We start from the raw sequence: 14,789 nt of genomic DNA on the forward strand, positions 1-14,789 counted from the left end.
CAAAAAGGAGGTGGAATTTATTGCAGCTCAAACTGTGTGCATGGATGGAGAAATTAAATGTACTGTGCAGCATGCCAAAAAATGACACTAAAAAGAAGTACTTCAGTTAATTAGAATCAGAAAAGTAACCTACCCAGCCAAAGCGTATGTTTTTCCTTTAGCATCAGGATCCTTAATTGCATTAATAATGGCCTTTGCTACATCAACCACCTGCGAGAAACAAATCCAGACAATTACCAGCAGAAAACAGGAATGCATGCACACACTCCTCTTTGAGGAGTTATTTACAGCAAGACAAGAAAAAAAACCCAACACACACACACACACACACAAAGGACTTGGGATGGTCTCATTTTATTAAAAACTTACATATACTGGTTGCTTCACTGTTTTTTTGCCCAGCGCAATAAGAGGCACACCACCAAACCAGCGCATGTCTGGTACATAGAAAGACACAAATAACTTGAGAATAAAATCTGTGAATCCTTTCAGTAAAAAAATAACCAATACATGGTGCATTACACTGAGTACAGTTCATCTCTTCTGAAGAACTTTAAAAAAAACAGAATTACCACCCGATTTCAGTAACATTGTTTTCAATGCACATTTAGTTTTCTTATTAACATCCACTGGAAAGGCTGTGTTTACTGTTTACCTGGAGTGGTTCAGAGATCTCACCTCTGCAAAACAGTTTCCACTCTACCTTGCATCATCAATAAAATCGCTAGACAGAGTCATTACAGTTGCTTCTGAGATCAGAACAAATCAGGTTGATTTTTACGTTCCAGCATCACCAACTTGAAAATCTACTTTCAGGATAAACTGCTTTCAGAGTTTAGATGATCAGACTTTGATCTGAACAATCTAAATAAAATAACAGTAGTACAACCCCTCCTCCCCCTGAAAAAAACAGACAAACAAACGAAAAACCCACACCAGACAGCACAGTCTAACTAGATTCAGAAAGAATTCAGTCATGAGATGAACATTCATTATATTTCCATTACACACCTTCAGCTACAAAATACAGTACATTTCTGATAAAAATATACCTTTGCTTTTCAAAAGCAAGTAACATTTTCCCTCTGTTCTCTACAGACAGGTATAAAAATCATACATGGTTTTATTATTTCAAGAGCACATACTTGCGTAATGATTGAGAAATCGGTCCTCTCTCCCAAACATCTCCGAGGGCTTTAGAATTATAGCACCTGGAAATTCTTCCCTCACTGCTTTCTCTCCAACAGCCTATCATTCAATTAAAATGAACACATTCATTAGACACCTTCTGACCTGTCCAGAAGAGACACCTTTTCAGAACTTAATGCATCCCGACCTCAGCACTCAAAGAAATTACTCCATCAGCAGCACAAAAACTATTTACATCTGAGCCATTTGATCTTTGAGAGCAGTATTACAGCGTAGCATGTCACATAAGTCCCAAAGTCCCCCAGACATGTAGATCACTTCTCTTTGAGATACAATACAGCCTCACTAGCGAAATGATACAAATTTAAAGTGAAGAAGTTCAAAAAGGAAGATGTCTAAACTAAGTACTTCTCTTGTTTATGTCAGACTAGAGCTTTGACGGAAATGGAAGGTTTACATAACCCCTACTACGTCCTAAGAATATTCCAAGAACTACTTAAGTACAGTTAGGAACTTCAGTGGCAGCTATCTGCTTTCCACATGGGACTGGCCAATACAATACAGCCTAACTATCCTGTAGACTTGTTACACATTCAAAGCAAACAAATTTTAACCCTGGTTTAAAAAAAACATTACATTAAACACAAGTCAGAGTAGTGTGCTCAAACAAGCAAACAAAAAGCTGAAACTGGGACAACAGCTATATTAAAAAGAGTAAGTCAGTAATAGAAAATTATGCCTCCTAAAAAAGAAGAAAGATGTCAAAACCAGAGACTTTGGGTTTTTTTTGCTTTTTGGGTTTTTGGGTTTTTTTCTGTACAGGAGCAGGTTAACGATACCACTCCAAGGGCCTATAATCACGATACTCACCTGTCTTTGCAGCATTCATTTGGCATTAATAACTTAGTTTGCTAAGTCATTCCAGCTTGATATTGGATCCCAAACCATCTTCAAGGTAGTTCCTCTTTCTTAATGACAGCAGTTTTAGTTACAAAGATGTTCAAGGACAGAAAAAGCTTCCAGGAATACAAGACCCATTACCTTTCAAAGCACATGAAGTACTAAGGAGGATTTCTAGTTCAAATAAGTAGAGTAACTCAAACATTCCTCAGCTGCAAAAAACATTCCATAGTAAATTCATATACTGATTTCCTTATAACAGACCCAATTGAGGTGGGGGACAAATAAAAAAATTAGACTGTCAAAAAATAAATTCTAAAGGATTCCAGACTTACTTTATTCCTGAGGTACTTGGAAGGACTCTTCATGCTTGCATTCAGGTGAGAGATATGAATGAATGTTTCCACACCAGCTTCCCTAGTTATCCGTGCAATACTTCTAGGGATATTTACAAATGCATCTTCAAAACTGAAATTTCTAAAACAAAGGCAGAAAACAAATTCTAATGAAGAGTAATCAACAGTGGCTGCCTACCAACCAACAGCAATCATTACATACTATGTAACTATTTCAAAAACCTATCTTGATGATCTTCATTAGAAAGAAAATTTTCTTTCATGAGGGACTCTTCATATGGTAAAAACATCAGGCAAGTGAAACGCAACAGTAAGCTTCAATTACAGAAACAGTATTGTCTGCTTTTTCACCTGTTAAGATTAAATCAGTATGAAAAATCCTCTTGTCCACTTGTCTGTGACAAACAGAAATTCTTTCCAATTGAAAAGACATTATTTTTTTAAGTGCTGCATTTTGAAATCTGAGCAAAGCTGACTTTTTATGACACCTGTTCAAAACCGTATTTGATTTGATGTATTCAAGCAGCCAAAGTTATGGCAGATGCTAGGCACTGGGAAAGCAGACGAAACCAGACCGAATAACTTACAAGTGCTTATGCAAATGGAAAATTTTACATGGATAGTACAGTTAGAACTATTTCATAGCATCTGTAACAGACTTCAGAAAGAAGCATACAGAAAGAACAACAACTCTACATATTTTATGGCATTAAAGGGGCCTAAACTAGGGGCTTCAACTGTAATCTAGTCTGGCATCTGATCAAGAACAATACAGAAGCTTTGTTTCCAAGCAGAACTGACACTATAGGCTGGCAACAACCCCAAAATTCTTTCCAGCTATCCCAAGTCTGTAAGAAAGAGAATTGGCTTTTCATGTCTTTATATTGTCCTTGTAAGCACCCTGCTCCATCTTTTCCATTTGCTTTTGGGTAACAAACATCTTCTCCAAATGCCTCTCTCTGTCCTTATCTACTCCCACAGCTCTTCAGATCCCACTGAAGTCTAAAGAAAGCCTTAAAAATAAGAAGTTATTTTTGATCCTTCAATAACTAATCTGATCCTGGGAACCATCACCCCTGCTCTACTCACAAAAATAGATTTTAGAAACACACAAGAACAAACAACATCCCTCCTGTAACTATGGAGTTTTCAAACATCATATACACAGATGAGACTGTACACTAATACTAGGCAAGGAGAAAAGTATTTAATGGCAGGCTTTACTGTTTTTGACTAATCTCAGCTTCTAATCTGACTTTTTTTTTTCCTACTTAAGTTTCTCATACACTTTGGGATGATCACAATGGTTAGTCTGACCTAAAGTTTAACAGACAGAAGAATTTTATCTCAGAGTTACAGCACCACCATTGATACCAATATGCATAAAGTACATAAGAACATTTGTGCAATGCAGTTTTGGAACATTCAAAAGTTCTGACCATGTACCAGGACTCCTCTGCTCTTGCGTCTGTCAAAACTGACTGGAGTGACTAGGTCTGGGGCTTTTTAACCAGAATGAAACTTTTTGTTGTGGTTGTCACACTTCCTTTCAATAACAAAGAAACCCTCTCTTGCATAAATCATACTTCTGATATACATCCAGAATTTTTTAAGGGGGGGAAGTACACATGAAATACGTATCTGAAAGATAAATCAAGATTACATTGTTCTTAGGGAAATTTTCTTTTCTTCCCTCGCTCCCACATTACAAAGAAGTTTCTATTTTTTGACAGCTATAAGTATTTCAATTCTTATGTTCTTTAGTAACAGCGCAAAACAATCCTCACAAGTTTGTTTGTACACTTCTACCTATATCACAAAGTCTGAAGAAGATATAAAAAGAACCAAAACCTTGTCCAAGACCAAAGTTAATTTAGGTTTGGTGCACTTTTCCCCAAATAAACTGTCTTATAGAACCCAACAGTGGGACAAGGAGCCAAGTGGCAGTCAGAAAAAAAGTATCTCTACAAATTTGCATGCGAAATTAAAGGGTCTCCAGAAGTCATGCATGATATTTGACTACACAAGAAAGAGCTGAAATAGTATGTCTGTTGGCAAGCACCTACTTTAGGAAAAAATAATTGCACAGTTTGAGAGTACGAATTCTATTCCATAATACAATTTGACCACTAATCCTACAATTTGAACGCCAAGTGGCTGCAACAAAGGCATTAGGCTTCTAAACGTAGATGAAACAGATACCCAGTTTTGTATCTATCGATTACCACAGCAAAATTATGTGCCATATAAAGGCAAATCACACAACTAAAGAGTTTTTGCCTGGGAGTTCTGCACATTGCTTTAAATGAAGTGGGCATAATTGCATGCACACACACACAAAAAAATGGGGCTACTAAAGGTATTTTTAGCTAAAATAAATATGGGACTTTTTTAAAAAGGATTTCAAAAAGGAACTGTTTTCAAAAATTTTTACCAAAAAACGTTTGTGTAGCTAATAGTGTCTGTGCCAAAATTGTATCAAGGAATTATGTTATTAGTCATAATCTCAAGGACTCTCCACTAGCTATTCCTGTTTATTAACATGTACCAGGGAATACAAAAAGCTTGATTGTAGCTTATTCTAGAAGGCTACAATTCATCACTACGCTGAAGTGACAGGACAAAAGCCCACTTTCGTAGTAACGTAAATACGAGATCACAGAAACTGGTGAGTGTCTACCAGCTATAGGAAGGCACCCATGAAATACCTATAAGGTGTGTGAAAGCAGAACACTGAACTCTGACAGAACAAAAGCAGTATACTAGAAAGTTACAGAAAGAACGCACTTTGTAAAAGCAGATCATAACCATGACACTAGTTAACCATTTAAAAAAACAGAAGTACTTTTATATACAAAACTTCAGTTTTGCCTTTTCATAGAAGCTAAGAATAAGGTCAGTGCCACTGCATATGGTACACAAACTGTAAAACGTGGGTACAACATCCAATACCTGATGCAAAACTATCTATACAGGAAAAAAAAAGAAAATTACTTTGTTTCCCATTCCTTTCCAACAAGATTAATGACCACATTGCTGTGTTCCACGGCTCTTCGGATAGAGTCTTTGTCCTTACAGTCCCACTCCTATAACAAGAGCATCAAATGGGGAAAAGATGAGATAATGTGTAAATAGGCATAATCAAAGAAATCTCTTTCACACCATTTCCATTTAGAGTCTAAACAATAGCTAGAGTTCTGACTTTAAGAATGATTAACAGACTTCCTTGTATAGCAATGGTATTGTATTTGATCTAAAGCCAAAGCAAAAGACTTACTAAGAAGAGAAGTTGCCCCAGGTCACCCATCGGCCGCAGATACATGAGGTCATACTGATCACAGCGATAAGGTATGATTACTTGAGATCCAATGCGACCTAAGTGTTCAAAAAAAAAAAGTTTCATTTATCTCAGACTACTATGTAACTTGAAGTAGATGAACTTCTGAATATACAAAACTTCCCTTTTCTCTGGCATTAAAGCCAACAAGTACATGTAGATATCTTTAATAGTTATCTGCAAAGCTAAAAGTAGAACAGAACTAAGTTTTGAACCTACATTATTGGGGGACATATCTGAGTATTTGGGACAGAAGCTTGCAAGAAGCTTGTAAACAAACAACAACAACAAAAATCAGCGTGTACTATAATCATAGTACAATATCCTAAAATGTGCCATATCTAAGGTTATTTTATTTTTTAAGTTTCATGGAAAGGAGAAAGGAAAGCAGGGCAATTTTAAAGAATTTCCATAAATTCCTGCAAAAGTTTTAGTAAAACGTCCTAATAAGGACAAAAGCAGAAGAATTAAATACGTGCTGTACCTCTCCTCAGACCTACATTTTACAGGCTGAAAAACAGTACTTATTTTCGTGACTTTAACAATCTCCAAACACTTCTGAATTTCCTAGATTAAAACAATCTAATTGTCATATCTTGTCACTTTAGCAGACCAAACACTACAAAAGTATGACATAAAACAGTTTTAAGACGCAAAATTAATTTTTTAATTAGTACTCCTGGGGAACATTACCTAAACGGTTGACAACATATCGTCCTAGGAAACCTGTAGCCCCAAATACAGTGGCCACGATGCCACTAACAGAGGATCGTCCACTTCTTCCACAAGGGATCACAGCATGATGAATTTGGCAGTGTTGCGGCAACACAGATGGTGCTGCAGCTAACACAGAAATGCCAGGGCCTAGAACACAGAACAGGAAAGAGCATGTTATATAAGCTAAAAGTTACCGGTGTCAAACCACAGATAATGTAATTTTCCACATTACTGATCCATTTACTCTAACCTCCCTCAGCAAAATTTTCTACGTCAAGACTCCTGACAAGGTATTTCAGAGACATCTGGAAAGGTCAGAGGAGTGAGCTGTTGACAAAGTCAATGACACAAAGGAGCAGACTAAGGTTATTGGTTCCTAAACAGCAAGTAAGCTTAACTGGCTAGCATTAGTACATGAGGTGAAGCATAGAGTTTAAGCAAATAAAAAATACTTGCTACAGAGAGGTCTCATGTGGCCATCTCCACATCCTGCACCCAGATTTGGGAACTCCAGGACAAAGACCTCAGAATCACTCTAAATGCAGTTAACCAGACTTTGTACCTCGGTCTAAATATAGCACACTCAAACGTTGGAAGAGGCAGCAATCCTCCTATATCATACCTATGGAGTGCATCTGAGAGAGCAAAAGCAAAGAGCCAGATCCACAACCCACAGAATGTTGCCTCAAAGCTGTTCCTTTTCTCAAAGAGCTATGAAAAGTTGAAAGTGACAGAAACCAGACACCACTTGGATATTGACCTACATTGACAAAGTAGCTCCAGTATGGACTTTGAAGAGAAGTATGTCCTCTCCAATCAAGTTTGTCACAAGCAAGAAATAAAATGCTTGTAAGAGATTTGTGAATTTAGAAGTGTTTAACGTCACTACATGTCCACACTTGTAAGAAGAAAGGAACAGATTAAATACAGAGTGCATAAACACACTACAGACATCCAGCTGTCGACAAGAGCAGACGGTAAGCTGGAAAAACTAATTTGAGGATATAACCGAAATCCAATAACTGACCTTCCAACTTTTAGTAAATCATGGCCATAACCATTTTCTGGATAAGAATACGCAAGTTTCACCTTTCCCATATAAAACTAACTAACGAGAATCACACTGAACACAAGATTAGTATTCAGTATCAGAATGAGGGATGCATTAGAAAACAACCAAAACTCACACTTGTAACACTGAAAGAGTACGTTTTACCCAGATATGGTTAGGTATTACCAGTTACCCAGTCACACTGATGTTGCAGCCATGATGTTAAAAAATTAAAAATGACAGGGAATGTTTGTACTTAAATTACATTTTGTTCAAGCAACAGATAGAATTAAACCCAGAAAATCCAGCAAGATTTCAGTGCCTGAATGAAGTATTTCTGTACCCAAAAGTTTGCCCGTCCCTCCTCTCTCCACACCCCACAAATGGAATAACAAAAGATACCACATCTCCGAGTTTGTCCTGAAAGATAGTTGGACCCCCACTTAACTAAATAAAGCAATCACATATGTACATTTGTACTTACTGAACTAACATAACATGATTATAGTATACAATCACATTGGCTGACGGAAACAGGACAAAATATTACCTATGAAAGTAGCTATAAGAATTCCTAAAAACCAAGTCTCCTACAAAATACATCCAAGCTCAGGAATAGATATATTAGATATCTGTCTCAAAGTGGCAGATATGCAGGGGTTCTCTATTACTGAAGCAGAGACCTTGAGACTAAGTATGAGAAAATAAGAAAATATACTCTTTGACATACATCCATTAAAATAAACAAACAAAAAAATAACCCAGAAAAACAAACAACCACACACACACACACAACCAAAAACCCTACACTGTCAAATCCATCAAAGATCTCCTGGAGTTTAATAAATTACACAATCCTGTGGTATCCAATTAACGTCTTAGACCTACACATCAGATTTCTAAAGTGATGCACTGAGATCATACTAAACTTTATAACACCTCAAACTGAACTTTTAAGGAACACGCCAAGTCATCAGTGCCATACTCACGACTTATCTTCACTGTCTGCTTTTTCTACCAGACAGTTAATTTAACACCACCTTCTAAAATCTTCATGTATACTTCTGCAGAATTGGAGTGAAGATGGTCATCCTCAAAGAATTTCCAATACAGTACACTTTAAAACACATTACCATGCTATCTTTAAAATGTTATCTGACATGAAAGAAATTTACATTCAAAAATCTTGGAGAGGGAAGCTGCTTTCTTTTTTCCTTTATTCTTTTAAATGACAACAACAGAACAAACTTTTAAATGAAATAAAGAATGTATACTGAATACCCCATACAGACTAAAGCCTGTTTCTATGTAATGGGTACGCAGAGAATGTAGTTAAACAAAGCTCAGTACAAGTGCAAGCATAAAGGATAACAATAAGGAAGACAGATGAACTTGTTACCTTTATTCTTGTAGCATTCTAATAACAAGGAGTTTGTTATTTATTTTTAAGGAGAAGCAGACTCACAGAAAAATGACTGTGTTCTTTGTACTCAAGAGGATTCCTTCAAGTATGCAGAAAAGCTACATGGTATGCTGAGGTGGTGAAAGCGAAACCTTAGTGACCCATACTCTTTCTCAGCACAGATCAACCCATGTAAGGACAAGTAAGTTAATCTGAAAAAGTCCTGCAAGTCTTCCAACTACTTTGTGGTGGTTTTGCTGTTATTACTGCAAAAACTATTGATGACACACTCTTCAGGATGCTATCACTGTCACACTAACAAATGATATGCCATCACTCTCTTATATTCTCCACCTGTTTGTACACACCTGCTGTTACAGCTTTCATAAACCATGCTAATACCTCCAGACTGAGGAACACTGCTTAAAACCCTCTGCTTCCACGTAACATAAGACTACCTCAGAGACTCTTAATCCAGAACAGTAGAATTTCATCTTCTTCACTAACCAGAATCTATTCGTCACTGGAAGTTCACTTTTACAATCCATCTTTGAAGCAGTTTATGAACACTAGTTTGAATCAAATCTCATATACCCACAGTAAACCAGAACCATCTTTTTTTTGAAAACACACATTAGTTCAATTAAAACTACATTAAATTCCTTCTTTATGTTTATCAACCAACAACACCTCTTTGCCATGTCCCACTTGACTCAACACACACTGAATCTATTTAAGTAAACATCAATTCTCTTTGGACAGCAAAGGCCAAAATACAATCATAGAATGGTTTGGGTTGGAAGGGACCTTAAAGCCCATCCAGTTCCTCCCCCCTGCCATAGGCAGGGACATGTCCCACCAGACCAAGCTCCCCAAAGCCCTCCCCATCCTGGCCTTGAACACTTCCAGGAAGGGAGCATCCACAACTTCTCTGGGCAACCTGTGCCAATACCTCACCACCCTCATTGTGAAGAATTTTTTCCTCATGTCTAGTCTAAATCTCCCCCCTCCAATTTAAAGCTATTAAAGCTTTAAATGCAATTCTGGTATCTAAACATGCTCATAGACGGTGCCCAAAACGCCAAGGTCACTTAAGAAATCACAAAGGCACACAAACTTTTGGCCTGCAGGGAGGCATTCCTGCTGAAATTTTGACAGCCTCAGTGTGACAGCCTCCTGTGCAGTCGTGCCCGCAGCCTGAGCCGCTTCCCTGCGGCAATTCGGGCTTCAAACCCCAATTCCCTGAAGACAAGGCAGGCGGACACCGGCCGTTCCCGCCGCAGGCTGTTTCACTGCGGCCCTCCCAGCGCCCTCACGCGGAGCAGGCGGCTGGCGCGGCGCAGAGGACTCACCGCGGCAGTGGCGGTGATACTCACCTGCCCTTGGCGACAAAAGGCCGCGGCGAACCCGAGCGCAGCGAACAGCCACCGCCATCTTTTACTTTACCCGGCAACCCCCGGGGCCAGATGGCGGCCGGGCAGGGTCAAACCGCTCCGCGCTGCGCGCGCAGAGAACAGGGCTCTGGGCGGGGCAGGGAGAGAGAGGAGCAGAGCACGTGCAGCCTCAGCTCCACTGCTGCCCCCCCCCACCCCGAGAGTAGAGTTGGGGGAATGGGGAACGTGGGACTGGTTGGATGGGGAAGGGCTTTGAGATCATTGGGTGCAACCGTACCTGTCCAGTACTAGATCATATGATTGAGAGCAGCCCTGCACAGAAGAACTTGGGGGTGCTGGTTGATGACAAGCTCGACATGAGCCGACAATGTGCACTCGCAGCCCAGAAGACCAACCGTGTCCTGGGCTGAGTCAAAAGAAGCGTGGTCAGCAGGCCGAGGGAAGTGATTCTGCCCCTCTATTACTCTCTTGTGAGACCTCATCTGGAATACTGTGTCCAGTTCTGGAATCCTCAATGTAAGAAGGATATGGAGCTGTTGGAACGGGTCCAGAGGAGGGCTGCAAAGATGATTGGAGGGCTGTAGTACCTCTGGTGTGAGGACAGGCTGAGAGAATTGGGCTTGTTCAGCCTGGAGAAGAGAAGGTTCAGAGGAGACCTTATAGCAATGTTCCAGGACCTGAAGGAGGCTACAAGAGAGATGGGGAGGGACAATTTTGCAAAGGCCTCTAGTGAGAAGACTAGAGGCAACAGGAGAGGGGCAGATTTAGGCTAGGAATAAGGAGGACTTTCTTCACCATGAGAGTGGTGAGGCACTGGAACAGCTTGCCCTGGGAAGCTGTGGATGCCCGATCCTTGGAGGTGTTCAAGGCCAGGTTGGAAGGGGCCTTGGGCAGCCTGGTCTGCTGGGAGGTGTGCCTGCCCCTGGCAGGGGGTTTGGAACTGAATGGTCTTTAAGATCCCTTCCAATCCAAACCGTTCTATGATTCTATGATATCTCATCTGCCTGTCTTACAAGTACCTCCAAAGATGGTGACCGCACCACCTTCCTGGGCAGCCTGGTCCAGTGCCCAGTAACCCATTCTGTGAAGAAATTTTTATCCAATCTGAACGTGCTAAACCATATCTCCAATGCCTCTATGTCTTTATTATAGTGAGGAGCCCAAAACAACACAGTATTCAGGGTGCAGCCTCACCAATGCGGAGTACAGGGGCACAATTGCTGGCCTGATCCTACTGGCCATGCTGTTTCTCCCGTGAGACACTTCTCCCCACTGATCCAGAGAAGCATGGCTAGCTGAGCCCTTGGCAGGGCTGTACAAGGCACTTGAGCACTGAACATGAAAATAGGCATTTTTCAGTATGAGTTCAACCCAAGAAAAGAAAAGTGACATTGAGACTTTTGACTGTGTGGAGGAACTGGTGATGCTGGTACAATACATATTGTAACTTGCAGAGTTAACAGTACTGGCAAATTAAATGCTGTTTATATTCAGCATAGGCAAGGGAGGAAGGAAACAGGATCACAGAATCATAGAATCGCTTGGTTGGAAAAGACTTTTGAGATCATCGAGTCCAACTCTGCCTGTCTACTACTAAACCATATCCCTGAGCATCTCAACTGCCTGTCTTACAATTACTTCGAGGGATAGTGATGCCACCACCTCCCTAGGCAGCCTGTGCCAGTGCCTACAACCCTTTCCATGAAGAATTTTTTCCTAATGTCCAGTCTGAACCTGCCCTGGCACAACTTGAGGCCATTCCAGCTCATCCTATATGATTCAAGAAGTAGTTACTATTACAAAAAGGGAATATTTTTTATATAAGCTAAAGTTTCATCTACATTACTGTGTTCTTTGAAAGTTAGACAGGATGTCCCTCTGATAGCATGTTTTCTTTCAGTGATTTTCTAAACACTATTCATTCTTTAAAGATTACAATATCTTGTGTTCAGCGTGATCTTTGCTGAACAGATGTGTCTTCTGTAATCACCTGTTTCCAGTATTTCCCTATCTCAAAGACAAGGTTGGGCAGAGAGCTGGAGCCAGCACCAAATCAGCAAGAATTTTAACTGCTGTTAAGTTCATAATAACATTAAAATTACTTGGAAAGTAATAAAATATGCATAAGATCTCTGGGAGGATTTGTCCACATGCATGTAAGTGGAACGTCTCTCCCCAGCTCTCATCTCGCTGCACACGATTGATGGAGATCACTCCTCGTTTTGCCTAGCCCCGATAAAGGATGCTTGCCTTCTAAAACTCCAAATGAGTCTTAGAGAGTTTTATTTGCAGGCATTTTTGGTATCACTGCCACTGGTCACTTGGGAGAAGACACCAGCACCCACTCCTCTACAACCTCCTTTCAGGTAGTTGTAGACAGCGATAATGTATCCCCTTAGCCTTCTTTTCTCCAGGCTAAACAGCCCCAGTTCCCTCAGCTGCCCCTCACAAGACTTGTTCTCCAGCACCTTCACCAGCTTTGTTGCTCTTCTCTGGACGTGCTCCAGGACCTCAATGGTTTTCTTGTTGTAAGGGGCCCAAAACTGAACACGGTTTTCAAGGTTTAGCCTCACCAGTGCTGAGTACAGGGGCAGAATGGTAGTCATGCTGGCCACACTGTTTCTGGTACCATTGGCCTTCATGGCCGCCTGGGCACACTGCTGACTCATGTTCAGCCACTGTCAACCAACACCAGGTCCTTCTCTGCCAGGCAGCTTTCCAGCCACTCTTCCTAGGCCTGTAGCACTTCAAGGGGTTATTGTGTCCCAAGTGCAGGACCTGGCACTTGGCCTTGTTGAACCTCATCCCGTTGGTTGCAGCCTATCAATCCAGCCTGTTCAGATCCCTCTGTAGAGCTTCCTTCAAGCAGATCAACACTCTTCCTAGCATAGTGTCATCCATACACTTACTAAGTTTACCTCAGCTGGTGCTAGCTCCTGGTACTGCCAAGCTCCCATCAGCCCCACTGAGCCCCGTCCCTGCCCCAGCTGCTGCATACAGCCGCAGACAGTCATAGCCCCTTGAAGTGGAGCAGCTCCTCAGCTGCAAGCCGGAGCCCAGACAGCCTGTAGGGTGTGAGGAGACTGGGGTGAGTATTACAGTGGGGTGCAGTGCGTAGGCTGACCCCAGCCAGGGAGGGATGATGGAGGTCACAGAGTCATGGCTCTGGAGAGTGTGGCAAGAAGTGTAGGTGCACCCAGGGGAGGAATTTCAGAGGCAGAATGACGTCTGGTGCTTGTGAGTGCATTTGAAAACTCCAAGCTGAAATATTTGAGGGTGATGGAGCACTGGAACAAGCTGCCCAGAGAGGTTGTGGAGTCTCCTTCTCTCGAGATATTCAAAACCTGCTTGAATGTGTTCTTGTGCAACCTGTTCTATGTGAACCTGCTCTAGGAGGGGACTTGGACCAGATGATCTCCAGACATTACTTCCAACCACGACCATTCTGTGGTTCTGTGATATATTATCTCTCACGGGGAACTGCTGTTTTGCAGGTCCTTGTGTCTGCTTCCAAGTGCCTGTCTAATGGGAAACATGCCAAGTCCAACAATTAAATGACAGTAACTTTGGCCACTACTGAGTTGGACTGATGGAAAACATTTTCAGTGACTCATTACTTATGCCTTGAATTACCTGGCCTCTTTAAATTAGACTTAAATGGGAATTAAACAATTTTGTGATTATACATAGTAACCACTCTAAAATTCCTTGCTCCTTCTGTCAACTTAGGTCTTCAGTGTTTCACTGAGAATTTTTCCCTTAAGCAAGTGCTGCTGTGAATGTTGCATCATGATCACACTCGGGGACTCTAAATCTGCCACTTGCACTATTATAGCCTCATTTTTCCCATGGGTTCCCATTGCTTTTTAGTCTGCATGGAATACAAATGGCCATTCTTTAGTAACCTGGCTTACACTGCTATAGCCAGTGCTCATATTCACCAAAATGTTTTTAAAACATCAGCGCAGTAAAATGCGGAGCAATTAAATAATATTTCTAGCAATTCAGTGCAGATTCCAAAACAGTCAATCTTAACACAACTCCTGTTCTGATATGGATCCAAAGTGGCAGAGCTGTGGTATAGCAGGTGATTTGGGGGTTTGGGCAAAAATCTGGTTGCTTTGTGAAGTCCAGCTATTTTCAGTTCTCAGTCACAACACACTTTTTTTTTTTCTTTAATGTGTAAGCCAGGTGCACATTGAACTAAACGCACTCATTTCTTTTGGCTGGTAGCCAGGACTCACAGGGGCAGGCTCCCTCCACCTCCCACCCCCAAACTACCTACCCACCACTGCTCTCTCTGCCTTGGTCCTGCCTGACAATCTCACCGCAGCTTTTCTGAGTGGTCCAGCCTGTCTCACAACCTTCGGAAAATCCAGTTTGTACAGTTGTGCTTAGATACAATACAGAAAAGCCAATGCTCACAATCTCAATTTGCATTTAATGAGTGATTGTGGAAAGCAGTGGGAGTTTACCAAGCAGA

General features: G+C 41.0%; 1 protein-coding gene across 2 annotated transcripts in view; it reads right to left on the minus strand.

Annotated features, from left to right (window-relative positions):
- Window positions 1-10,416, minus strand: part of NDUFA9 (NADH:ubiquinone oxidoreductase subunit A9) — a 47,623-nt gene extending 37,207 nt beyond the window's left edge. For both annotated transcript variants that reach the window (XM_054070149.1, XM_054070142.1), the window contains exons 1-8: window positions 10,289-10,416; window positions 6,436-6,606; window positions 5,683-5,780; window positions 5,400-5,491; window positions 2,385-2,526; window positions 1,146-1,248; window positions 370-437; window positions 134-210 (exon numbers count right to left, since the gene is read on the minus strand). In XM_054070149.1, coding sequence (XP_053926124.1) covers window positions 134-210; window positions 370-437; window positions 1,146-1,248; window positions 2,385-2,526; window positions 5,400-5,491; window positions 5,683-5,780; window positions 6,436-6,606; window positions 10,289-10,346 — 809 coding nt within the window. In that variant the 5' untranslated portion in view covers window positions 10,347-10,416. The remainder of the gene's footprint in view (window positions 1-133; window positions 211-369; window positions 438-1,145; window positions 1,249-2,384; window positions 2,527-5,399; window positions 5,492-5,682; window positions 5,781-6,435; window positions 6,607-10,288) is intronic.
- Between the last annotated feature and the right edge of the window lie 4,373 nt (window positions 10,417-14,789).

The sequence above is a fragment of the Cuculus canorus genome, chromosome 1, assembly GCF_017976375.1.
Source record: "Cuculus canorus isolate bCucCan1 chromosome 1, bCucCan1.pri, whole genome shotgun sequence".
NCBI classification, from domain to species: domain Eukaryota; kingdom Metazoa; phylum Chordata; class Aves; order Cuculiformes; family Cuculidae; genus Cuculus; species Cuculus canorus.